The following is a 26,012-nucleotide window of genomic DNA, read 5'->3' as shown; positions in this document are numbered from 1 at the left end:
AGGTAAATGGATGTCAGTGGAGCTATGCTGATTTACACCAGCTCAGGATCTGGTGCTGAAGCTTGGTAAACTAAACACCGACAACACATCTGTTACTAAATTGTATTCAGTCAGGTCTGTTTTCACGAAGTGGTGCTGCAGTGACCTCAATGACAGTAAGAGGAAAGGCTTCGTCTTCAGTGAAATTCACCCCTGTGGGTTTCTTTTGGTTTCCAAAGAATAATCCTGCCAAGACTGTGGAATCAGTGCCAGATTGTGAAGGGATTGAGTGTAGTCTGATAACGCGTGGATACTAATGCACTGAATAATAGAAAAGTTTCCAGACTATACAGCTTATACGTCCAATACACAGAGGTTTTGCACAACGTGACAAACCTCAGCCTGGCTTAGCCTGAATTTCTGTGTCAGTTTCAGAAAAGTTTAGATAACACAACAGGACTGAGACTAGACTTGGTTGCTGAAACAACACAGACTTTCAAGCCTGTCACTGGCACACTGATTAACGTTCAAATGCAGAGCTACGAATGCAGCCAGTATCTTACCCTCCATAACCCAATTAAATCTCTCTCAAAACTGCCCTTCACTTCCGTGATAAAGGCTCTGGCCCTTTACGCCGGTGACACACCCGTGTGAAGTCATGCCCTGTGTAGTTGCGGTATATGGGACTTTTCCCTATGGTGCGGCTGCCCAAGGCTCCAAGCAGCTGTGGCAATGAAGGACAATCCCATTGTGATGTTATGAGTGCACATGGTGCTGTGACCAAATTGCTTTGTGATGGTGTTTGGCAATGTGGTAGGGGATGTTCTATTGGCCAGGGCACAGGTTTGTGGGTTCATTTCTCAGCTCTGCCCCCGACTCCTGATAGGTTCATGTCCAAATCCACAGTCCTCCCAACTCTGCTATAATTGGCTCCCAAAGGTGAAAGAACCTCTCCAGACTGACTGACACCCAGGCCTTTGTTGTGCTGAACCTCTGTTTATTATTATTGGTATTCCAGGAGGTCCTTGAGGCTCCAAGAAATCCCGAATCCCCATGGCACTTGGCACTGTACACACACACAGTAAGAGACAGTCCCTGTCCTGAAGAGCTTACAGTCTAAATAGACAAGACTGAGAAAGGGTGGGAGACAAGAAGGATCATTCTCCCCATTTTACAGATGGGGAACTGAGACACAGAAAGATTCAAGTGACTTGCCCAAGGTCATTCAGGGTATCTGTGGCAGCTCTGGGAATTGACCCCAGTCACTGCCTTAGCTATGTCTTCTCCAGTGAGTCTTTACTTTATAGTGTTCCGCACTCAGGATGGAGGGGAGGCTCACCTGTCTGTTCTCCCCTTTAACTACATCCACACTCTCCAAGCAGTGACCTTTCCTCCAGAGAAGTGGCCTTACCCTGTTCCTTTTGGAGCGTGGCAGTGTCAGAGTCCCTAGAAGGCAGTGGGAGCAGCTCTCAAGGATTGAATGCCCTGCCTTTTCCCCTAGAGCTGTGTTTTCCCACCTCTCACTTCCACAGACGCAGCTGGAAATCTGGGGAGCCATTTCCAAATTCTCTGTGCTGTACCACTGACTCACTGCCTCCTTGTGACACTGCGGACACGTCTCGGACTCCTCAACTCCTCTCCCCCATCCCCAAGTCATGCTGCTCAGCATCCCATTAGACGTGTCAAGGCTCTTCCAGCACATCACTGGAGTGTGAATTCCTCTGGCAGGGGAAACGCAGTCAGGTCTGCTTTCTGCCAAGCTGCTAGGCCAGTGGCTGTGGGCTGAATGTGTTTAATGGGGTGTTAGTCCCTTTATGTGAAGGGGTTTGTGACAGACACAGGATGAAAACGGGGAGGGGGTATTAGCAGCTGCTGCAAAGGAGACTCGTGCAGATATAAAACCACTTACGTGCACATTAACTACAGAGCTAGGGGCCAGCAGACATGGTGAAAGCAGGCAGGATTTGGAGCCCCATTTCTTTCTCTTTATTATTTTTTGTTATCTGCTCATATAGACCTGGGACATAAGGCCTGATTCTCCTCCCACCTATGCTAGGTTTTCCCTTGGTTATCAGTCTATTGATGTCAGGGGAGTTGGTCCTGATTTTACACTAGTAAAGTAGTAAGTAAGATCAGAATCCAGCCCATGGCATCTAGAGGTGGGAAATGACTGTCCTGGCCATACTAGGCCCATCTCCTTGCCAGTTCCCATAGGCTGGGTTATTCTTCCTTTTATAGGGTTCATTACATTTTGACAATGTGCTCAGCTCCCTGTGAGACACAAACTTCAAGAGGCTCCTCAGATACACACACACACAAGATATGCTGCGTTATGAAATCCATTGCCTGATAAAAGGGTGCCGGGGCCAAGACGCAGCCCTGCCTGACACCAGATACTGATTTAAAAGGTGCTGACATCCGATTCCCAAGATGTACACAGGCAGTGGTTCCGTTATGCAGCTCACTAATCAAGTCCGGCAGAGTGGTTGGGTCACCCACACCCTTTAAGGCCTTTCATAGCACGACTCGGTCAACTGAATCAAACCCAGTCTTAAGCGTGACATACATCACATGAAAGGGCTTCCTGAACTCACACTGTATCTCTGACAAAAAGCAGAGGGCCAAAATGGCGTCTAATGTGGACCTGTTCCTCATAAAGCCTGACTGTTGGGGGCGATGCTTCCAATGTAGCAGGGGCTCCAAACATGTCAGTGGAACATGCGCAAACCCCTTCCCTGGCATGGACAACAAGGAGATCAGCCTGTAGCTCTTACATTCGCCACACCACCTCTTCCCCTTCTAAAGTGAGAGCACAATACCATCCTTCTAGGCTGTTGACAAGGTTCCAGTTCTCCACACCAGGCGAAAGATAGCCAGAAGTGATTCCACCACTGCTTGAGTTAAAAAAAAAAGGGGGGGGGGGGCGGGGGGAGAGCCAACAGCAAAACTCCCACTGATTTTGATAGAGCCAGTTTTATCCTTAAGTCCCGTAGTTGCCTGCTGCAGCGGAATCATACACCTCTTATGTGCATTAGCCACAAGGGGGACAAAGGCCCATGGTCTAGTCCTAAAGTGGGTTACGCTCCCAGTGGTAAGGGCAGGACACTCAAGCCCTGAATGCAGTGAAGGCCATGCTGGCAATTCTGGTGACCACATGTCTGGGTGGAAACAGTGCCTGGATCAGGCGGACCCATTCGTTTAACCACGTTCTGCCCCATAAGCAGAGCACATGCTCTCCTCTCTGATCAAATTTGTTTCCCTGTAATGGCCATAGTCATGGCCTTCTTATCAGCCATTGCTGTGACTGAATAATTACCAGTGAATTCCTTGCCTCACCAGTAAAAGGCAGTTTGAATGCCCTGCTTAGATGCTATCAGCATCTTTTTCCTGCAGTTTCCCCCTTCATGTCAACTAGGACACCGGCAGGGAAGACAATGTACTATGCTGCATGTGCCAGGGCAAGCTATTACCTCCCTCGTGTTCAGAGTGGAAAGTGTACACTTGCATTAACCCCACAATCTCTAAGGATAAGTGTGCTTCAGCTGGCTCCTCCTGCCTCCCTCACCTGTACCCTTACCACAAACACCTTGATTCTCTCCTAAACTGCCTACCCAAGAGACACACCCTCTCTTGCAAACATTCTTTCCTGGACCACTGCCTCCTTCCTCTTAGCTTCCAGGTATCTGCTTCTTGCACCCACACTTCACAGACATCTTCCTCCAAAATCCAGCTCCACCTCCCTACTTCCCTATTGCACAGTTCACAATCTGATTGTCCAGTCGGTAACAGGTCACATGGGGAGCACACCAAGGAGGTCCCTGAGAGAGAGGCAGCATAAGATTCTTGACCCAGTCTACTTACCCACTGCCAGGAATCCTCCTCATTCACTCAGTCAAGCATGCCTCATACAAATCTTTTCCTGTCTGTGGATAAAGCACCCCCCAGCCTAGAGCACTCGGCCCATAAAATCAGCGGAGCTTCCACTTGCTGGGGATCTGGCCTCAAACCCATAAACAGCCAGTTTCCAAGTATCATCCATCTGGAAACTGGACAGTTCTCTGAGGGATAACATGTCCTTCCTCTATTAAGAGGTTCAGTAGAATCCTCTTATAATAGGCACAGATCGGTCTTCATGTAACAATTAAGTAATCATCCTGATGATCAGAGGCTGAGATGAATACATTGTGCTGGGAGATCTTTGTTATTTTTTTCTTTTTTCTTGAATTGCCTTAAAAAGAAGTAAGGTATGAGGAATCAAAATATGTTAAAATGATCTAAAGGCCATTAAACAGCCATAATTTAGTGGAGAAGATGCCTGATATGAACAAAGGACCACACAGTGGAAGTTTATGCCACACAAACATCATTTTACAGCTGTTAAGCTACTGGCCCTACTCCACCATAAAAAAAAAAAAGCTATTGAACAAATTTAACCCTTGGAACAAGCTACATGGGAGTGAAATGAGAGGCTCTGGTATAGCTGGGGAAATGGAAGTAGGCAAAGGTTTCAAGCTGGAAATAGAGGGGACCAGAAATAAGTAAAAACTGAAAATTGAAAACAGAATTGTGAACAGGCAATATTTTTAGTGAGAGACAGCGTGGGCCAGTGGCTAGAGCACAAAACTAGGATTTCAAAGGGCTGCATTCTTTTCCTGGCTGACGTGCTGTGTGCCCATCTTCTATGCTCTATAGGTGATTATACTGCACTCATTGCTGTAGTATCTGAGCTCCTTCCAGTAGTGCACTGAGCAATGTGACAATGCCTCTGTCACCTGTCATTTGTTCTCTAATCCTGTCTCTGGATGTTGGTTTGGTAGGGGCTTGTGTTTAAATATACACATTGCTATGTATCCATATGAGAGAAGGCAAGGTCAAAGTAGCACACCTTGGACTTGGAGCAAAAAGTAGGGCACCTGGGGAGGGTCCTTAGCTCATGGGGGGAATTTGTTCCACAGTTACAGACGGTCCCCTGAAGAAGCTCTAGCTCCTGGCATAGAGGAGCTTTATTCTTATCGTGGAATGTCACGACCCAGGGGTCTTGAACACATCCCTGTCAGGGCCATGGGCACAGCCCCATTCCAGTCCTCCACCCTGCTAGCAATAGTTTAGCTCAGCTCCCCGAAGCCCAGCCCCAGTGTGAGACTCCACCCTGAGGTCTGATTGGCAGACTCCCAGAGTGGCTGATTGACCTGCTGGCCCTACTGAAGCCAGCAGCAGGAAAAGGAAGCGGTGTGTAGAACTGGGCTTCACTCTGTTACGGAGTGTTCGCATGCGCCTTGTGCTTCCTGCTACCCCTGCTATCTGCTCCCTGCTCCCACTTCCCTGGTTTAAATTCTTAGCATTCTGACCCAGATTGACTTGTGGTTCCACAGTTTGTCTCCAGCCTTGGACCCCCTGGTATCCTGACCCGTCCTCACTCTAGTTCCTATCTCCAGTTTGTCTTCTGCTTCTGATCTCCTGCTATCCCAACCCAGCTGACTCTTGACTCCTGTCACTGAGGACTCTGGCTCTGAATACTAGGACCTGGCTGTGGCAGAGAGTTCCACTGTGCCAGAGAGGCCAAGTTGTCAATCCTGGTCTTTATCCTAGAGCTTTGGGCAAGTCACTTCATCCCACGCTTTCCCTTCCCATCTCTCCCAGACGCGACGAAGTTGGGGTGCTCTAAGAAAACTTAAGGTAGCTAAATCTGAATAGTAATAACCTCTAGCCCCATGAAACAACCAGGTAACACACATCAACACACCTAAAAAGGCAGCATATGATATTGCTCTTTAACGCTTCAGTGAGGCTTCGTTCAAGCAGGCTACATTACACCAGTGAAATACTCAAAGCAAAGGCCCTTGCCTAGAAAATACAGTCTGAATGCTCACACGGTGGAAACAGATACTGAAGCCACAAGGCACAATGGAAACTCAAGAGATAACTTTGCAAAGAATGTAACGGGGGAGAAATCGAAACAGACGTTCATTGACTTAGTTGTGCAAAATACAAAGAAGTAAGAGAAAGATCCCTCCTCAGCGTATCAGAAAGAATGATTCCCACAAAGAGACAGGCAGGAAAACTGTATCACCTCTGCTTGCTATGGACACTTCACTTACGATGGACACAATGGGCAAAATTCAGAGCCTAAGGGCTTGATCCAGCTCCACTGAAGTTAGTGGAAAAACTCACCCCAAAGTTCAAAGGGAATTAAATCAGGCTTGGAATAAGCATAAAGGAATCTCACTTATATCCCCTCTGTATTTGGCCCATTATCCATCTAGCCTGATCCCATTAAGCCAATGGAAGGGCTCCCGTTGACATTCCGTGGGGTTTAGAGCAGACTCTAAAGCATCAAAGCCTTTGCTTTTATGATACTTCAATGCAGGCATCGTTTTCCCTTCCAAGGACAATTGACACAAGGCATTAGTTCCCACTAGACCTATAAAATCTGATAAATTGCTCTTTAGCTGGTGGGGACAAAATGTAACTTAAAGGAATTTGACTAGGAGGAGTACAGTGTAGTAGCCATGGTGATGAGCATTATGAATGCCGAGCTAGATTAGGTTACACAGAAACTGCAAACCGCTCCTTCTGTAAAAATATCAGCAGACTTGAAGAGGAGCTCTGTGTAAGCACAAAAGCTTGTCTCTTTCACCAACAGAAGTTGGTCTGATAAAAGATACTACCTCACCCACCTTGTCTCTCTAATATCCTGGGACCAACACAGCTACAACAACACTGCAATAAACTGATTTGTAAGAATAAATGAGATTCACATGCAGGGGCATGTTCTCTTTGTATGAGTAGATAGCAGGTTTTACCAACAATCTGAGGTCGTGTTCAAATTGACTACAGGGGGCTTTGGATGGGTTTATCCATTGATAAGATACAGAACAAAGTAGTGGAGAAGTTGTAATGGGTTTGATATCAGTGATGATGAGAAATTCTCTTTCTAGTGCTGCCGTATCTCACGCTAGTTGGTGTTTTTAATTAAAGCCTCAGGTCCGGGAGTCAAATGATTATGTGAGAACCTCAGCTTTCTTCTTCTTCAAGAACCCAAATGTATTGGGTTTTTTAAAAAATCTTTTAAAAAAGAATGTCATGGTTTGGGGGGGCTGACTCATGATTTTTGAATGCTTAGGGTACACCAGGATTCTGGACTCAGCTCTGCTTCTGTTTCTCCATGTACTACATGGGGATAATAATCCCCCAGTATAGTGGTGTGAGACCTATGGCTCTTCAATGCTAAGTATTATTACCCAGAAGCTAATGGAGTGTTCTCTTCATGGAGCTAGGCTAAAGGGATAAATGTTTGCAAGTATAGAAAGCTGTTGTAGGGGACAGTGGCATGTGGTCTTGTTACTATAGAACCACAGAAATAGGAGATAAAAAAGAGCTATTCGTTTTTTTCTCTAATGGTTGCAAATGGGGCGTGCACACACACATCTATATATTTAGTTCCTCTAATAGCAGTCATGGCAAAGAGAAGATTGTGATTTTTTCCAAGCTTAATTGAAATCTGAAAGTCAGCCTGGTGAGTTGTGTATTGCTAAACAATTCGCTGCTCCACTGCATTTGTAAGATTGTACTGTGCCTGGTTTCCTGGCATCGACAGCCAGTTTGAGAATTAGCGCAAAACTAATTAGGTTACAAATCTTGGAGAAGCAAACAAAGGCTATTTATAAGTCTTTATAAGAAGACAAGTGAAAATCTGACTGTTCAGAGAAATGTCTGCAGAGGTTTCTCTTTCTTAATTGGGTCACTGAATTCTCACAGAGCTAGTCTAAATACCAGAACAGTCCTTCCAGAATGCACTACAATAGTGACCAGAATGAAGTGGACATAGTAAGTACTATTCTGAGATAGATGTACAGTGTGTATGTGCACCACTGTCCCCTACTGGATGAAATCAGCACTGCTGAGTCCTGTACTGCTATAACAGCTAAGGAAGATCCTCATTGCTTCTGGAGAAGAAAATCTGAATTCTATACCAGCTGATGCTATCAGTTTCTAAGTCATTGCCTGATAAGGGCAGGCTCACAGCACATCTCCTATAATAACATCATCTCCAGTGTACTGAGTGATGTTTTTGCCTTTATTATTAATTATTATTATTATTTATTTATAGCTACAGTACAATCATTATTCATGGTTCATTACCAACAAAGACAAGACTAGGTCCCTGGCCTGAATTGCTTCCAATATAAGTGACATGGACACAACTTTCTTATCAGTGGGGTGTTGATAAATGAAAGCTGATGTAATTCAAGTGTGAAGTATTATTATTTATTATGAATACGCAGCCACGTAGGGTTGTGGCCATAGTTTCCTTTTGCTGGGATAACATGACAGCTGCCAAAGCAAATACTATTCCAGACTGGTTTTCGTTGTACCTCTCCTGTTTTCTCATGATGCTGGTACCAGTTCTGCCCTGGCAATATTTAGATACCAGCATGATTAAATTCCTCTGCCATTCTAAGATAGACAGACTATATACAACCTAGTGCCTGCCCTCCAGTTAAAACTTCTGCTTCCTTTCTCTTACTCTTGTTTTCACTGGCTGCATGTAATTGGGTTAGATCAGTAGCGGTCAAGGTGCAGAGAATTCTATCATGCACACTATAGTCACCCTCATCATTTATGTGGCTATGTAGCCTACTACAGGTCCCAGCAAGTGATGTTCCATCTCAATAGGTCACTCAGATCAGAAGCATTGCATGATCAGAGCTGTAGTTTCCATCCCTGTATTAAAGATGACGGTGGCTGCAATCTCCTCCATGTTATGGAAATTAGGTTCAACCTTTGGGCTCCTGGCAAGCCACCAAAGTGGCCCTCGGTTGGACAAGTTTTGGGTACCAGCGGGGTCAAATTTATTTGAAACCTTTAGAGCCAGATTCTGCCACCCAGTATGTATGGTAATTAATATCTTACCTCAGGCCCTGGGCTAGGCCCTTGGTGCTGGAGGACTTGAATTCAATCCGTGCAGATGATGCATTGTGTCTGCCACATGGCCAATCCCAAGCATTCAAAAATCATGAGATTGGTTTAAAATTATGAGTGTTTTTAAATAATAAATTTGGGATTCTTTTTATTTGTCTGTTGGTTTCTGAGCCATTAAGGTTCACATTTTCAAGCTTTTCTCCATAACCATGAGGGCTAAAAATTAACTTTTTTAAAAATGAGAGCTGAGATTACTATGACTCCAAGAGCTGGGGCTTTAAAAAAGAGCCACCAAATATCACAAGGCAGCACTGGGGCTGTCCAGAATGCATGTGGTCATGGGCTTTGTTATGTGTGTGCCTATATTTTTTTCTTTTAGCCTGTTAAACAAAATATTTTGGGTGAGTTTGTGTTCACTGTCTGTGGTTTTTATAGATAAAACTGACATTTATTCAACAAAAAAGCATGTGAACCTCAGGAACAAAATGAAATCAGTTCTACTTAGCTTGGCAAATGGTCAGCGAGCTATCTGCAATAAACCATTTATCAACAAATGCAGCTTTGTCAATGCAATGCAAGTTTGACACCAAGTTTATCTCTCACAAACACGTTTCTTCTCCTTCATGCATGTATGATGTAAATGGTTTTAATGCAACTGATTGAAGAGGAAGAGAGAGATTTTCAGGTGGTGTAAACTCACAGAGTTCCAATAAAGTCAAGGGAGCTGCATCAGTTTATACCAGTCAAGAATCTGGTCCAGCATTTTCCTACACGCATGAATACTAACAGAGACAGGTGTCAGATGTGTACCTCCAGGGGAAGAACACACTCAGAAAGGTTTAATAAAGATTTGTTACAGAACAGAATTCATAGCTGGTTAAGTCTCTGAAGCTCCCAAGGAGGCATGGTCTCAAACCGGGACCATGGATCCAAACACCCTGAATCTTAGGGAAGTTCAAACTTAGAGCCTGGATTCTCTACTGCACCACAATCCATTCAGTGTAAGAGAGGGGGAGGGGACCATCACTGAGCTGGTTATGGCTCCCTGATTCTCTGGGACAATCCACACCAGCCCCAGGCTGGTTACAGCAGTCTATGACCTACTCTAACCTATGTCAGCTGGCAATGGTCTAGCTGGGGATGCTGAAGCATACCATGCGCTAATCAGATCCATACCCCCTCCTCCTCCAATATGCCCATGCATTGGAGCTGACTGAGACCTCCCGCGATGCAACGAAAGTTCTCAGCTGTCCAGATCCAGCCAGAGAAGCACAAAGGGGTCAGAGCAGCCTGACCGAGATCTGAACTCCACAGCTGGAGTGTATCTCTGTAATAAACCAAACCAAAACCCTCCATCTGCCCTGGATCTGGAGTTAGACATTGCAGTTTGGGCCCAACTCTACTTCCAAGCATGGTGATTCTACACACAGGCCAGACCCTGAATGGTGCTGAGCATCTACTGGTGCTGATTGACTCCATGAGAGCTGAGTTCACCACGATGTAAGATCATAGCATACAATCTTAAGGAGGAGCCAGAAATCAATTATTTCCTCTCCTGAAGTGCTTTTCTTAATGCCGTGACATTTCATAATAGCAACAGGATACAGAAGTATGTGGGGATAGCACTGGACAAACTTCAGAAGGTCTATCTCTGGATGAAATCTATGGTCTGTGTTATGTAGGTCAGACTAGAGGATCACAATCATCCCATCTGGGTTTAAATTCTGTTAATCTTAATATTTAGCACTTATTTTGTATGTTCAAAGTGACATACAAACATGAGCAAATCCACCTTCCCAGAACTCCTGTGAGCTGGATAAAGCAGGATTATTATTCCCCTCTCATAGAAGGGGGAAACTGAGGCACAGAGAGGGTAAGTGACCTGCCCAAGACCACAGAGGGAATCAGGATTTGGATTTAGGAGTCCTCAAACTGGGCTGCAGCCATGAGATCACATTGCTTCTCATGGATCTTACTTAGCTGGGATGAGCACCCAGCACTTAGAGGACCTCTATACAAAGCTACAGTGTCTGCAAAATTGGGCTGGAATCAGATGAGCTCTTGCTGGACTGGGGGATTTTCGTACTGCCTCCCCAGAAAGACTATTGTTTAGAGCTACAGTTTAGCCCTGCTAGAAAATGCTAAATATAAGTAATCCTGTTAGGCATCCCCCAAGCCCAAGCAGCAGGCTGCATGCCGGTCTCTTCTGAGCATGTTTCACAAGATTGCTTCAGAGCTAACGTGACAGCCCAGTTTTGTTTTGGGGTTTTTAAATTCCAGCTCAGGTCACAGATTAATTCCAGCTCTCTGCCTCCAGCAGCCGGGCCAATATGCATTCTGCAAACACATGTGCTTCTTGGCAAAAGGCAAGATGATCTTCAAAATGATCTGAAAACCAGCCCTTCAAGCGTGTCTCACTCAGCCAGCACTTTCCTACATACAAAACAGGTGTTTGCTTAGGGGAGGAAAATATTGGGGGCAGCAAAAATGTTCATTACGTGAGCGATCGGGGGGGTCATGAGTCACATTTATTTTCTAGTTTGCCTAGGACACCATAAATCCCCAGAGGCTGTTCACGAGGGTAGCCTTGACAGGGATGGTTCTTTGAGAACCAATAACATTTTCTTTGCTACGGAATTTGATATATTTCAGGAAACAGAAGATTTTGCAAACAAGTGAAGCTTGGATTCTCCACAGATCTTCCTGGCACGATTCCCAATATTAAAAAACAGCAGCTTCACGTTGGCTTTGTTTGCCTCTCAAATACTGGCATTTAAACATGCATGCGATAGGCAGCTCTCTGATGCATACCCTGCTACTGTAAAGCCTTGATAGAATGCCTCTCGGAGATGTCTAAGAAAGGCAGCCTCCCTGGGGCATTGTGTCCAAAGGGGATGCAGTGCTTTTGCATTACTGAAATGTATTTCAACGTGATTATTGCTGCTAATGTCTTCCCACAGATCACTTGGCACTGAGAGTATGACTGTGTTGCAGTCACAGGATGTGAGTGTAGCTTGTGTAGACGTACCCTAGCTAACTTCAACCTAGCTAGCGTGGGCAGCGGAGCAGTGAAGCCATGATACCATGGACTTCAGCACAGGCTAGCACCCAAGTAACTACCCGGGGTTCTGGGCAGACTTGTCCATGAGTGGCAAACACCATGATTGCACTGTAGACATATCCAGGGAGAACAAGACATTCATGGGACACTTAGCTGAATAGAGCAGTGTGATCAAGGACTTCCTAAATTCTTGTCCTGACTCAGAAACCTTCCGTGGTCTTTGGCAAGTCACTTGGGGCCCCATTGTGTGATGTGCTAGGCAGGACCTCTCAGGATCAACCCATAACCACTCTGTCAGATAACTTATTCTCCCAGTTCATTCGCACTGCCTGCCCAATGCTGCCGTGTGTTCCCTGGTGCTGTTTTAAGTGACTCGCGTGATGGGGAATGCTGGCCAGTGGGATCTCTGTATTCTCGGAGGGGTAAGACTGTTTCTCTTTGGTCCTCAGGCATGGAAGAAACGTTGGTTCATCCTGCGCAGCGGTCGGATGAGTGGCGACCCGGATGTCCTGGAATACTACAAGAATGACCACTCCAAGAAGCCTCTGCGTGTGATCAACCTCAACTTCTGTGAGCAGGTGGATGCAGGGCTGACCTTCAACAAGAAGGAGCTGCAGGACAGCTACGTCTTCGACATCAAGACCAGTGACAGGACTTTCTACCTGGTGGCCGAGACAGAGGAGGACATGAACAAGTGGGTTCGCAGTATCTGCCAGATCTGTGGCTTCAACCAGTCTGAGGAGAATGCAGGTACAGTGAGAGTTATGTCTGGAATATGAAATACGGCCTCACATGTCAAACTGTGCTCTAGAAAGGAGGCTAGACCCAAACTCTTCCCCTTGGGAATCCAACTTCTCAGTTAGATTGGAGTGTGAGTTAGAGGGCTTGAGCCCTGTTTCTGTTCCCACTGATGTCAATGGGAGCAGGAACAGGCCTTTTAATTTCTAAATGGGAAGTTTTCTCCAGTGTTCCCCACCCCAAGAGTTCCACATTCCTCCCAGCCCTCCAGCACTTCTCTGACTTCCACAGCATGGCAGCAGGCACTGATCCTGCCTGCTCCCTAATTAATTCTCACTGTAGCTTTCTGTCTTCCATACTTTCCTCAACACTGAAGCTTGTTCAGCTTGCCGTTTCCAGGAGCTGATATTGGTCATTTCTTCAGTGGCAGAGTAATGGATGGTCTTGTGGTTAAAGGCACTGACTTGGGATTCTTGAGATTGAAGTGCTCTGCCGCAGACTTCCCGGGTCACCTTAGGCGAGTCACTGAATCACTCTCCATGCTTCAGTTCCCCATCAGAAAGGCACTTCTGTACCATGGTGACCTTATAAAACCATAGATAGCTAGGATGTAACTGAGACCATGGTTTTGAGAAGTCAGGGAGGTTTAATGGGCCAAGTCAAATGAGATGTAACGAAACTGGTAGTTCAGAATGGCATGCAGTAGAACACACCAGTCATAAGATTTTTGCTTTCCCATCTTTCTACCTCTCTGTCCAATGTTTGAGCCTTCTCAGGTGTATTTTCTACATTCTCAGTCATTGTCAGCAGTCTCTTCAAGGGCTTTGGGACTTGGCAGTGGGACTTCCTCTCCTTCAAAGATTTTGTTTAGCTGATTGACATGGGTGGGATCAAATGGAGGAGGCAGGCTGATGGGGGAAGATTTTCCAAAAAACATTGTGTCCTGTCCACATCACAAAACCCACCTCTGCAGTTGGCAGGCTTAGCCAAGGAGTGATTGGGTCAAGGGGAATCAGTTACTTACCCATCCCTAAACATGGTACCTGTTGGACCCAGGTGAGACACTGGCACCAGTTGACAGGTAAAAACTGGTGTTGTTCTGTGTAATAGGAGAGTCACATTTGATTCACCAGCACTAAAGGCATACTCAGATACACACAATACTGTTGTTTTCTGGATTGTTCCAGTGTTATTGGTTTTCTCTGAGTTGCCCAGAGAGCGTCTACACAGATCTGCAGTGACAGCACAGCCCCTGTCAGTGTTCCCCGCATGCACTGGCTGAGCAAGGATGTTTCTTTTTTTAAGTGTCACATGGTACAACATCTGTTGCATGGTGAAAAGATGCCACAAAACCCTTCAGGTTCCCATACCATGCAGACAGCTAAAAGGGCAGTGTAAGCCAGGCTGGAAGAAAGGCAGTGCCATCTGGAAAGGGGCACAGGCTGAGATACTCTGGCAGCAGATCAGGGGGTTTCTGTGAGTGTCTCCCAATTCCATTATTATTTATGATATCTGCTGTCCCCTGCGTTGTGAATGCCTTTTGGGTACATATCTAACCCTGACCTAAGGACATTTGGGGAGCCCTAATATAACAATCAACTTCTGGCCCATGTCAGGATTGTTGAATCAGCTAAACAAAGGAGCAGCAGGCAGATGCATTTCAGAGTCGATGGTGCCTTAAGTCCACTGCCAGTGAATATAGATTAAGGACAGTGGTCCCCAAACTGTGGGTGTGCCCCCCAGGGGAGCATGGAGGAATATTCAGGGGAGCGCAGCAGGGCCTGAGCCAGCCCCCACAGGCAATGAAGAGGGAGCGCCGCCCTGCTCAGGGAGCCCTGCTCAGCCCCCAGCCTCAGCCCGCAGCCACAGCCCTGGCCCCAGCCTCGGCCCCCGGCTGCTGCTCCGCTCCCGGCCTCAGCCCCGACCCCAGCCTCGGCCCCCGGCTGCGGCTCCACTCCCGGCCCCAGACTTGCCCCCAGCTGCAGCCCCAGTTTCAGTTCCCAGGCAGAGCACAGACAGGGATAAGGGGGGGCTGCGACAAGAAAAGTTTGGGGACCACTTCCCTGTCAGGATGTCACAGATCTGCAGGATTGGTGCTATGCCCCAGCTTCTTAACAGTCTCTTGGAGGAACCCCAAGTGTGGCAGAACCCAAGGGATCCCACTCTTCCTTCAGGGTAGGTCCCGCAGCCTCACCACCTCCTCTCCTCAAGCCTCTGGCCCCAGCACGCCTGCTTCACACCTTGAGTTCTGCCCCATGAGTCCAACTGAGCTGGATGCCTAGCAGAGACATGTCCACTCCTCAGGGACTAATGCACTTGAGCAAGCATTTGCACTGACATCTCAGCAACATTTTTGAAACAGAGTAGGATGTATTAGTCAACTGGCCCACAGCAAAGGAAGCCCTTAGGTTAGCACAGAGACATTGAGGTTAAAGCATAAGCCATTCTGGTCAAGCCAAAGTAATTCACCAGCCAAGCTGAGGTGAACTCCATGTCAGGCTCGCTCTCTCTCTCTGACCTCCTTAGTCAGTCCCAGGAGAGTCCCAGCCTCTTTCAGAAATCAACTCTTTATTCCCTGCCAGTCACTCCCGGTCCTGTGTGTTCACGCTGAGTTCACAACCCCAGCTGAGAGGTGGGGAAAAGACCCTTCCTCTGGGTCACTGATTGCTAGGTGTGTCAATGTTCTGGGTATTGGGGTTTCCCATGATCTTCTTGCATTTTCCATTGCTATGGTTGGCCTCAGCTAGTCCTCTTACTGACCCATTCAGTCTGCTCAGACAGCTGGGTGACACGCATGCACCGGAGGCCATGGCGACATCGATGCACCTGCGCTGCTTTAAACTCTCTAGTATAACTGCGCTAAGCCAACAGGAGAGAACTCTCCCGTCAATTTAATTAATCCACCCCCAAGGACCGGCGGTAGCTATGTCGGCGGGAGACTCTCTCCCACCAACATAGCGCTGTCCACACCAGCACTTAGGTCGGAGTGACTTATGTCACTCAGGAGGGTGGCTTATTCATACCCCTGAGTGACATAAGTTATACGGACATACGTGGTAATATAGACATACTCTATGGCTCTTGGTCTGCCCTGAGAGCAGACTTAATCCTGTTTCCCCCAGGTAGCAATGCAAAGAATAGGGGGAAACTGAGGTACACATAGGCTTCATAAAATTACCAAAAATTTCCACTTTGTCACACAGGAATCATGAAACCACCACCTTATCCTCTTTTAAATCCTCCTTAAAACCTACCTCTTTTGTGATGCCTACATTATCACTCCCCTATGGCATTATGTGAGCAAGTGGTGAGTTGAGACCACTGTTTTTCTGTTAAACTCTGTTTGATTGTTACCTCATCGTTTCAGCCCTCCCCCCCCCCCACACACACACCATTTGTCCTTTTTTTCCACCTCATGCATCCTATCTGATACAGAGATTGTAAGCTCTCCAAAGCAAGGACTATCTTCTTTGCTACATGTCTAGGACAAGGAGGCCCTGATGGTTGCTTGGGCTTCATAGACGCTATTGTAATAATGCAACCAATAATAGTATCCAACTTTAATTCATTTTGATCAATAATGGAGCAGCTGCAATCTGCACAAACTAAAACCCTGCCAAAAGGTTGTCAGGCAGGATAGCAAACAAAGCGTCACAAAAGCACAAACCCAACCTTCAGCGGCTGACGCATGAAACAGGATGTCACCTAGGCAATGATTGTGTATGAGTGGTATAAAGAACCCTCGATAATCTTGCAAACATAAATTTACAAAGAAAGTTTAGGCTAAATAAATTTCATTCCCATCTGATGATAATTTCATGGCCATCAGGATTCAGTTTAACAGCAGACACCTTTTTCAAGAGCTAGAGCAGACCCGATCACAGGAGCTGCTGTTTTGCTTGCATTAAGCTGGAAGAAATTTTATTGCAGCCAGAGTTTTTCTATTTAGCAAAACAAGCCAGAGATAGCAGAATCAATACTGGACTTAAGCGAAATATAAGTCTGCAGAGATTTAGGGGGAGGAAGACAGTACAGTTCTATTTTTGCTACACTCACTCTGTGTAGCACATTAGCTTCATTTGTTGCAGTGATTGATGGTACAGAGAGGTCATGGGACTTACCAAAGGCCATAGAACAAGTATGATCCCTACTGGAAATAACCCAGGTCTCCTGGTTTCCAACCTTGTGTCCCATCCAGTGGAACAAACAGCCTTCCCTGACCACACCTCCACCACCTCCTCTATCTCTGCTACAGACCCTGATTTATGTAGCACTGGAAGTAAGCTGAAATCCTCCTCTGGGCTCAGACAGTGCTCGCTGATACAGAACAAGTCCTGATCATTAATCCGATTGACCAGCAGCAGAACTGTGGGAGATGGCAAGTAAATCACGATTCAATGGGTGGGAATGTTAGCTAGTGGTTAGATCACAGCACTGGAAGTGTCCTGGGTCTCTTCCACTTCTCTAATGCACTCAGTGACATTGGGCAGGTCATCTGACCTCTCTGGCCCTCAGTTTGACACACTTGTGCAATTATTATTATCTGTTCTGCCATAGTGCCTAGGGTCCCTGCCAGGGACCCCAGGAGACTCTCCTTAACTTAAGTCAAAATCATTTCACCATATTTTCAGCTGGTGTAAATGGGAGTAGCCAAAGGCCAAGACCCTGGAGTTTTGCTGATTTTTGCCAGCTGCTGATCTGATCCAATGGGGCTTAACTTAGGGTCGTCAGGGTCTTGCAATAATTTGCACACACACCAAGATACTTTAAAGTACAATTCCCCTTTGTGGGTCTTGCTTATTAAGTCTGTTCTAAATACAGGCAGTTTGGGCCCTCACACCCAGATGCTTCCTCTCCTCATCCCAGGATTCCCACAGCTCTCCTGATTAGTGCCTATGTTGTGGTTAAGGCAAGGGTTCCTCTCCTTAGTTCAGAAGTCCCACCACTCTCCTGCTTGGGGTCTGTGCTGTGACTAGGACCAGCTTCCCCCAGCCCACTTGTAGCCAGTTTCCAGCTCTGCTTCACAGTACATCTCTTCTTCCCCTTGGTTCAGAGGGCCTACAGTCCTCCTTCTGGGGCCAGGCAGGCATCCTCCTCTCTGAACTGTCCGCCCTCACTTCTCCTTTGCCTCTCTGGAGGCTTCTCCTTTATTATCAGGCCACGACTGGTTTAGCCACATAACCTACCAGTCATTTGGCTGTGACAGTTTTCCCCAGGCAGACTGAATGAGGCATAGATAGGGCTGGACCCAATGGGGTCAGTCACCCTGTGACAGTTCCCTTTCTCATTTTATGGGGTATGTGCGTGCACAGTCAGCATGTATGGGATGCCACAGGAGGTGTTTTGGAGCATGGAATAATACCATTTGTTGTACACTTTATGGTAAGGGTTCTTGGTTTTCACTCCATACCTATGCTGGTACTTTTTAAACTATACTGCCCTCATTTATGTGAAAGTCATTCATTGCTATACTTCAGTAGGACTCCCAGGGACACTTGGACATGGCCTGCTGAAGAAATACAAGCTCATTGTTATTTTATTCTATTTCTAACCATCTGTATTTCCCTTGCCGCAGTGGGCAGGCAGCCTGATTTCAGCTGTGAACGATACTTTCTCATGTGTTCTGTTTGTTGGGGGGGTGAGGGGGAGTCTTGCTAAAGATATTTCTTGTGTCATTAACCCTCTTTAGGATCACATGAGGGCTCCAGCCAAAACTCTGCCAAGTTGTATTTTGCATATATGGGGGGATGCAAGTGCCTTAGTTTAATTTTTTTTTAATAAAATATGTATCTGGAGATCTAACTTATTCACTTTTTATAAGTGGCCATGAGTATGCATGATACTGTATGGTGAGAGAGACTGGACCAGTGCAGAGCACTGACCTAGGACTTGGGAGACCTGGGTACTATTCCCAGACCTGGTATCAATTTGCTGTGTGACTTTGGACAAGTAACTTTGCCTTCCTCTGCCTCTGTTTCAATTCCCGCCTCTTGCCTATTTAGATAGTAGGAGACAGTTGTTCCCTCAATGTATTTGTACAGTGAGTAGTGCAAGGGGGCCTGGATCTCAGATCGGGTCTTTCAGCTCTACTGTAATATAAGCCATAACAATAATAATACATTAATGGAAAGAGATACGGTCCCTACCCCAAGTCTAAGGATCAGATTCCAGGAGAGAAAAAGTAGGGGTTTGGGAGATTAAGATTAATTTTTGACATTAGTCTGAATTTAGGAGCAGTGACCTCTCCCAGTCAGTTTTAATAATGAAGTAACACAGTTAAAGAGAGTTGGAGGGGTTTTACATGCGATTTTATTTCTTGACCACATTGTCCTGTCATCTGTTGATGTCCTTTTCCCAAACCCTCCGGCTTGTGACATTCCACTGGTTTTATTGCAGAGACTGTGGCAACACTAACTAGGAATAAAAGGCCAGGCACACCAAGAACTAGTCTGAATGAACCCGGGTTTTCTGCCTCATGTTGTCTTTTCAGAAGGGCACATGCCTGGGTTTCTCCCCCTGCTCTGCATGCAACAGCAAGCACTGCTGAGATGAGATTGGGAGAGAGATGGAAGGCTCCCAAGTTACCTACGGTCCCGACACTAAAGCTTTAGTGTTAACATCATAGCATTTCAAATCAAAGGTCAGCTCAATCACCCGAAGAACTCTCTGTGCTTTTATTGCCTCACTGAACATCACAGCTAGAAACTAACATTCACTTTTCATGGAGAGACTGAGTGTCTTTTGCTGGCACTGCTGGGAACAAGGGGACGATTAATGGGGAGAGAGTTGGCCTGGGAAAGCAATAGTGTCCAGCCCTCAAGCTGTCCCATTGAAATCGATGAGCAAAGTTCACTCCCATGGGTAGGGCTTGTAGGATCGGGTTCTTGGGCAGCACAGCATCTGAAGCCATTTCTGTCCAGGTGAGGCAGGTTGTTAACAGAAATGCAACAGCAGCTCTTTTGTCTAAAAGAACTCATGGGCACTCACAGGCAGGCTGAAGACCATAGCCTTCAGCCATTCAAAATCAATGGCAAAGCTCCCACTGACTCCAAGGAGAGCTGATCTGAGCCACTGAGGAAAGTCTGATGGCAGAGCACAGTGAAGGGCTCTGCCTTAAGCTGGTCCTCCAGCTCAAAGGACAGGGCATTCCAATCAAGGAGAGCTGAGAATACCGGACTCTTCTTGTTGGACTGTGTCTCCTCACAGCACCATGGTCTTAGCTACATACAGATGTAACCTAGAAATATAAGGAGCTGTTTCTGCTCTGAAAAATTAAGTTTTCAGTCCCACTGTGCATTAAACTTAAAGTTTTGGTAGCTTCCTGTTCTAGCATCCCCAGCAGAAATGACTGTCTCTCTCTCCTTCCTTCTTGTCTGTATGATCTGGAAGCTGGATGCTCTTCTTCTTAGGAGTTTCTGTGAGGGCCTGGGAGATTATCTTGAATAAACCCATGGCTATTTCCAGCTGGATATGGGAACAGCCACTATAACCCAGTCCGAGATGGCTGCATTTCACCAATGGGCTAGGCAGAGAGAGAGTGCATGCGTAAGTCACTTTCCCTCTCTATGCTAGTGTTCAGTGTTACCAAGTTTCCTCACAGTATTTGGTGACTTTTCTAAAGCCTCCAGCCCCGAGAGACATGTGATTGTGAGAGACTCTAAACTTTGACTAAAAAAGGAAGTACGTCTCTAGCCCTCATGGTTGCAGAGTAAAGGCTGAAAAATGTGACCCCTAATGGCTGAAACCAGATGGTCTATAACAATGATCCCAAATATATTGTAGGGTAAATCTCACACACATGAATTCTGAGGTCCTAACTCCTGATTTTTGAGCAATCCGGGTTGGCAATACTGAGGGCTGCATAATGATAATAGCTGGCTCCTCACCTGCCATTGCGCTGAGCGGACGCTGACTGGCACTCACTGAGTTCTTATGTAGCCAGTGTGGGCAGCCTCTGGTGGGCAATGACCAGTAGGGGTTAAGCGATACTAATTCAGTTACAAGCCCCATGCACGCTACATGAGTTCCTTACAGCTTCTCCCACAAACACCTTTGCTCTTTCTCCAAAACTGCCCCTTATACATAGGGCAGCCTCCCAGTCTGTGCTAACCACCCCTTCATCCTCTTTCCAAGTCCTCACACCTCACCTCTGCCATGACACGTGCGGGAAACTGCTTTCTGGTAAAAGCCTAGTAGGTGACAAACCCTAATTACTGAACCTGATTGGCTAAGAATTACACACACGGCCAGTCTGTGCTAATTCATCTTTGCCGACTCACCCACTTGTTTGTCTCATCTGCCTCCTCGGTCTTGTCTTTCAGACTGTACGCTCTGGGAGGCAGGGATTGTCATTTAGCTCAGTGGGGTTGTATTATGAATGTTACCTAATAATAATGGTGATGAAGATATCTTTGCAAATGAGACTTGAGATGAGACAGGGAATAGATACAGCCAAGAGATCCAGGAAGACTCGTCCAGAAGAGCACAGAGGATGCACGGAGGGACCACAAGCAGGCTGCTGTTAGCAGAGCAGAAGGAGGGGTGTGAAGGGGGAGAAGATTAATGAAGTAGGTAGGACAAGATTGGTAGAAGGTTTCAGAATCCGGGAGAGGTTTGAACAGTTCAATGGATGGAGACGGAGCCTCCTCTGTTTTCCACATATAGCTTCCCTTGAATACCGGACGTTCAGTGCCTTCAGAAATGCCACCTTCATACCTAACCCGTATAAAAGAAAGCAACTGCTGAGGGGTTCTGTGAAGGACAGCAGTGACAAAGTGACAGGAACAAAAATAACTCCCGTGGAGTCCTTGCTCCGTCCTTGCCACCTCTTGTGCTGCCAAGCTAAATTCAAATGCTGGGGAACCGTTAACAGCTGCAGTGAAGTCCAGTGACTTCCTTGCTTTTGTGTCTGGCACATGTTCACTTCTTTTCGTGCTAGCACTCATGATGCAGAGCACTGGGTGAGATGAGATGCGTGGTTTGAAGGGTGGTGGCCAAGGCAGATTACATACATAGCGGATTACGGCCTGTTTTTCAAAAGGGAGCAGAACAAGTGGGCATGGAAAAATGTGTATGGTCCCATTGAGTCCCTGTCATTATTTGGTCACCTGGGTGCAAGTACATTTACCCAGCTGGCATGCCCGCACTGGGGACCTGCAGACTAGTAAGACATGCTTTGGCAAGTGCCGCGAGCCTCCTTACATTGTTTGCAGTTGCAGCGCTGTGCCCGTGTTTGAATGTTCGGCCCTTATTGTCAAGGGCCTTTTGGCAGACGAAAGAGTAAAGGCCAAAGATTTTCACACTTAGAACCTAGCTTCGTATTTAGACACCTAAATAAAATTGGCTGACTTCTTCCCCTTTTGTATCATATATACCATGCGCTAATCCAGTATAACGCAGCCTCTTTAAAAAGAAAAGGAGTACTTGTGGCACCTTAAAGACTAACAAATTTATTTGAGCATAAGCTTTTGTGAGCTACAGCTCATTTCATTGGATGCATTTGGTGGAAAATACAGATGGAAGATTTATATACACACACAGAGAACATGAAACAATGGGTTTTATCATACACACTGTAAGGAGAGTGATCACTTAAGATGAGCCATCACCAGCAGCAGGGGGGGGGAAAGCAGGAAAACCTTTCATGGTGACAAGCAAGGTAGGCTATTTCCAGCAGTTAACAAAAACATCTGAGGAACAGTGGGGGGTGGGGTGGGGGGGAGAAATAACATGGGGAAATAGTTTTACTTTGTGTAATGACTCATCCATTCCCAGTCTCTATTCAAGCCTAAGGTAATTGTATCCAGTTTCAAATTAATTCCAATTCAGCAGTCTCTCGTTGGAGTCTGTTTTTGAAGTTTTTTTGTTGAAGGATAGCCACCTTCAGGTCTGTAATGGAGTGACCGGAGAGATTGAAGTGTTCTCCGACTGGTTTTTGAATGTTATAATTCTTGACGTCTGATTTGTGTCCATTTATTCTTTTACGTAGAGACTGTCCAGTTTGACCAATGTACATGGCAGAGGGGCATTGCTGGCACATGATGGCATATATCACATTGGTAGATGCGCAGGTGAACGAGCCTCTGATAGTGTAGCTGATGTGATTAGGCCCTATGATGGTGTCCCCTGAATAGATATGTGGACAGAGTTGGCAACAGGCTTTGTTGCAAGGATAGGTTCCTGGGTTAGTGGTTCTGTTGTGTGGTGTGTGGTTGCTGGTGAGTATTTGCTTCAGATTGGGGGTCTGTCTGTAAGTAAGGACTGGCCTGTCTCCCAAGATCTGTGAGAGTGATGGGTCGTCCTTCAGGATAGGTTGTAGATCCTTGATGATGCGTTGGAGAGGTTTTAGTTGGGGGCTGAAGGTGATGGCTAGTGGCGTTCTGTTATTTTCTTTGTTGGGCCTGTCCTGTAGTAGGTGACTTCTGGGTACTCTTCTGGCTTTGTCAATCTGTTTCTTCACTTCAGCAGGTAGGTATTGTAGTTGTAGGAATGCATGATAGAGATCTTGTAGGTGTTTGTCTCTGTCTGAGGGGTTGGAGCAAATGCAGTTATATCATAGAGCTTGGCTGTAGACAATGGATCCTGTGGTATGATCTGGATGAAAGCTAGAGGCATGTAGGTAGGAATAGCGGTCAGTAGGTTTCCGGTATAGGGTGGTGTTTATGTAACCATCGCGTATTAGCACTGTAGTGTCCAGGAAGTGGATCTCTTGTGTGGACTGGTCCAGGCTGAGGTTGATGGTGGGATGGAAATTGTTGAAATCATGGTGGAATTCCTCAAGGGCTTCTTTTCCATGGGTCCAGATGATGAAGATGTCATCAATGTAGCGCAAGTAGAGTAGGGGCATTCGGAGACGAGAGCTGAGGAAGCGTTGTTCTAAGTCAGCCATAAAAATGTTGGCATACTGCACCATCATAGGGCCTAATCACATCAGCCACACTATCAGAGGCTCGTTCACCTGCGCATCTACCAATGTGATATATGCCATCATGTGCCAGCAATGCCCCTCTGCCATGTACATTGGTCAAACTGGACAGTCTCTACGTAAAAGAATAAATGGACACAAATCAGACGTCAAGAATTATATCATTCAAAAACCAGTTGGAGAACACTTCAATCTCTCCGGTCACTCGATTACAGACCTGAGGGTGGCTATACTTCAACAAAAAAGCTTCAAAAACAGACTCCAGCGAGAGACTGCTGAATTGGAATTAATTTGCAAACTGGATACAATTAACTTAGGCTTGAATAGAGACTGGGAATGGATGAGTCATTACACAAAGTAAAACTATTTCCCCATGTTATTTCTCCCCCCCACCCCACCCCCCACTGTTCCTCAGATGTTCTTGTTAACTGCTGGAAATAGCCTACCTTGCTTGTCACCATGAAAGGTTTTCCTGCTTTCCCCCCCCTGCTGCTGGTGATGGCTCATCTTAAGTGATCACTCTCCTTACAGTGTGTATGATAAAACCCATTGTTTCATGTTCTCTGTGTGTGTATATAAATCTCCCCTCTGTATTTTCCACTAAATGCATCCGATGAAGTGAGCTATAGCTCATGAAAGCTTATGCTCAAATAAATTTGTTAGTCTCTAATGTGCCACAAGTAGTCCTTTTCTTTTTGCGAATACAGACTAACACAGCTGCTACTCTGAAACCTGCAGCCTCTTTACCTACCTTCTGTCTCCCTTTACCAGTCAACACTTCCTGCTGCTAAGTTAAGTGGAGATCACTCTTTTGAACACTCCAAAGATCAGATCTGGGGGGAGAGGGGAGGAATTTGTAAATTTTGGATCTAGCTTTGGCTATAAAACATCCCCCAATTTTGGGGGTGTTCCTATATGGATGTTTGAGTCAAGCCCCTCCTGGCTCTCTAACATGTACTAGGTTTTCCTAGTAATGGGGACACCTGTGGTCTCCACATTGATTCTGGTAGAGCAAGTGTTTGGGTTGCAATTCTGATGCGGGCCTGACCCAGAGTCCATTGAAACAGACAACAGAAAGACACCCACTGATTCTGGTAGTCTTTGGTTCAGGTTCTTAGCTGACTGCCTAAGGATGTAAGATACGTAGCCAAACTCTAAAAATCTAAGTCTCAGAGTTCAAAATCATTACTTGAAGTTATGCTGCCCCTTTAAATTTGTTGTAAACTTTGCTGACCCTGAGTTTCCTGAGTCACAAACAGCGAGTTATTTTAAGATCTTAGCACTGTTCAGTTTCATTTCAGTGTAAACAATACCAGAGATGGAGCAGTTTTTGGCACAAAGGGGTTGCTTAAGTATATTGAAGTGCCATTGCTCTTTTGGTTTTAACTTCAGGGATTAGATAGTTCAGGTCAAATGAGTCATAACACTGAAAAGCAAAGAGCGTGACAAACAAGTGCAGTTTTCCCCCCTGAAAAAAAGAAACAGTGACTATCCTTATTATTGTTTATTTATAATACCATAGCTCCTATGATCTGTGCTGTTCCAACACAGAAGAAAGTGATACTCCCTGTTCCCTTGCAATCTACAGGAGAGAACAGGTGGATGCAGACAGATGGGGGAATAAAAGGGAAACAATAAGATAATATTGATAAGCATGATAGGCAATGGTCTCAGTGCATCAACAGCCTAGCCGTTGTCAAGGTTTTGGCATACTAGTCCTCAGAGCCTTTCTAACCTTTCATCATCTCTTTGATATACATTTCCTTTGCGTTCCGGAGAGGGATTCGCTTGACGGGATTTGGGCAGACTGTTCTGAGAAGCATCCTGTTTATAATCTGGGCACTGCATAGTCCAGCACTCTGATACTCTATGGAGAGTCTCTTTATTTTTGCTGCTCAGACCCTTATATTAGCACCTCCTTGCAACAATTTATTTCTATGGCCCTGACTGGAAGCAAAGTATATTCCAGCAAACTTGACCGTTTATATTTTTCCATGAAAAGAGAAATAGGCCCAATATGCTGTGCTCAGATCTGGAGTCCAATTTCCCCAGAGTTTAGTGGGTGTTTGGAGCTGGGGTTGTGGTCTGGGATCATCTCTAGTTAAATAGCTCCAAGAATCACCAGTCTCAGTAAAGCAAGACGCAAAATTGCCAACTCTTGCAATTTTGATCATGAGTCTTGCAATGTGATAGAACCTCAGAGTTACGAACACCAGAATCATAAACTGACCAGTCAACCACACCCCTCATTTTGAACCAGAAGTATGCAATCAGGCAGCAGCAAAGACAAAAAACAACAACAACAACAAAACAAATACAGTAGAGTACTGTGTTAAATATAACTACTAAAAATAAAGGGAAAGTTTAAAAAAAGATTTAACAAGGTAA

At 45.9% G+C, this 26,012-nt stretch overlaps 1 protein-coding gene across 2 annotated transcripts in view; it reads left to right on the top strand.

The window, feature by feature from the left end:
- The window catches only part of GAB2 (GRB2 associated binding protein 2), a 195,815-nt gene that overhangs the window by 105,860 nt on the left and 63,943 nt on the right, over positions 1-26,012 (top strand). For both annotated transcript variants that reach the window (XM_038387664.2, XM_043504087.1), the window contains exon 2: positions 12,412-12,712. In XM_038387664.2, coding sequence (XP_038243592.1) covers positions 12,412-12,712 — 301 coding nt within the window. The remainder of the gene's footprint in view (positions 1-12,411; positions 12,713-26,012) is intronic.

This window comes from Dermochelys coriacea, chromosome 1 (assembly GCF_009764565.3).
Source record: "Dermochelys coriacea isolate rDerCor1 chromosome 1, rDerCor1.pri.v4, whole genome shotgun sequence".
In the NCBI taxonomy this organism is placed as follows: Eukaryota; Metazoa; Chordata; order Testudines; family Dermochelyidae; genus Dermochelys; species Dermochelys coriacea.
This window is presented reverse-complemented; position numbering and strand designations above follow the sequence as displayed.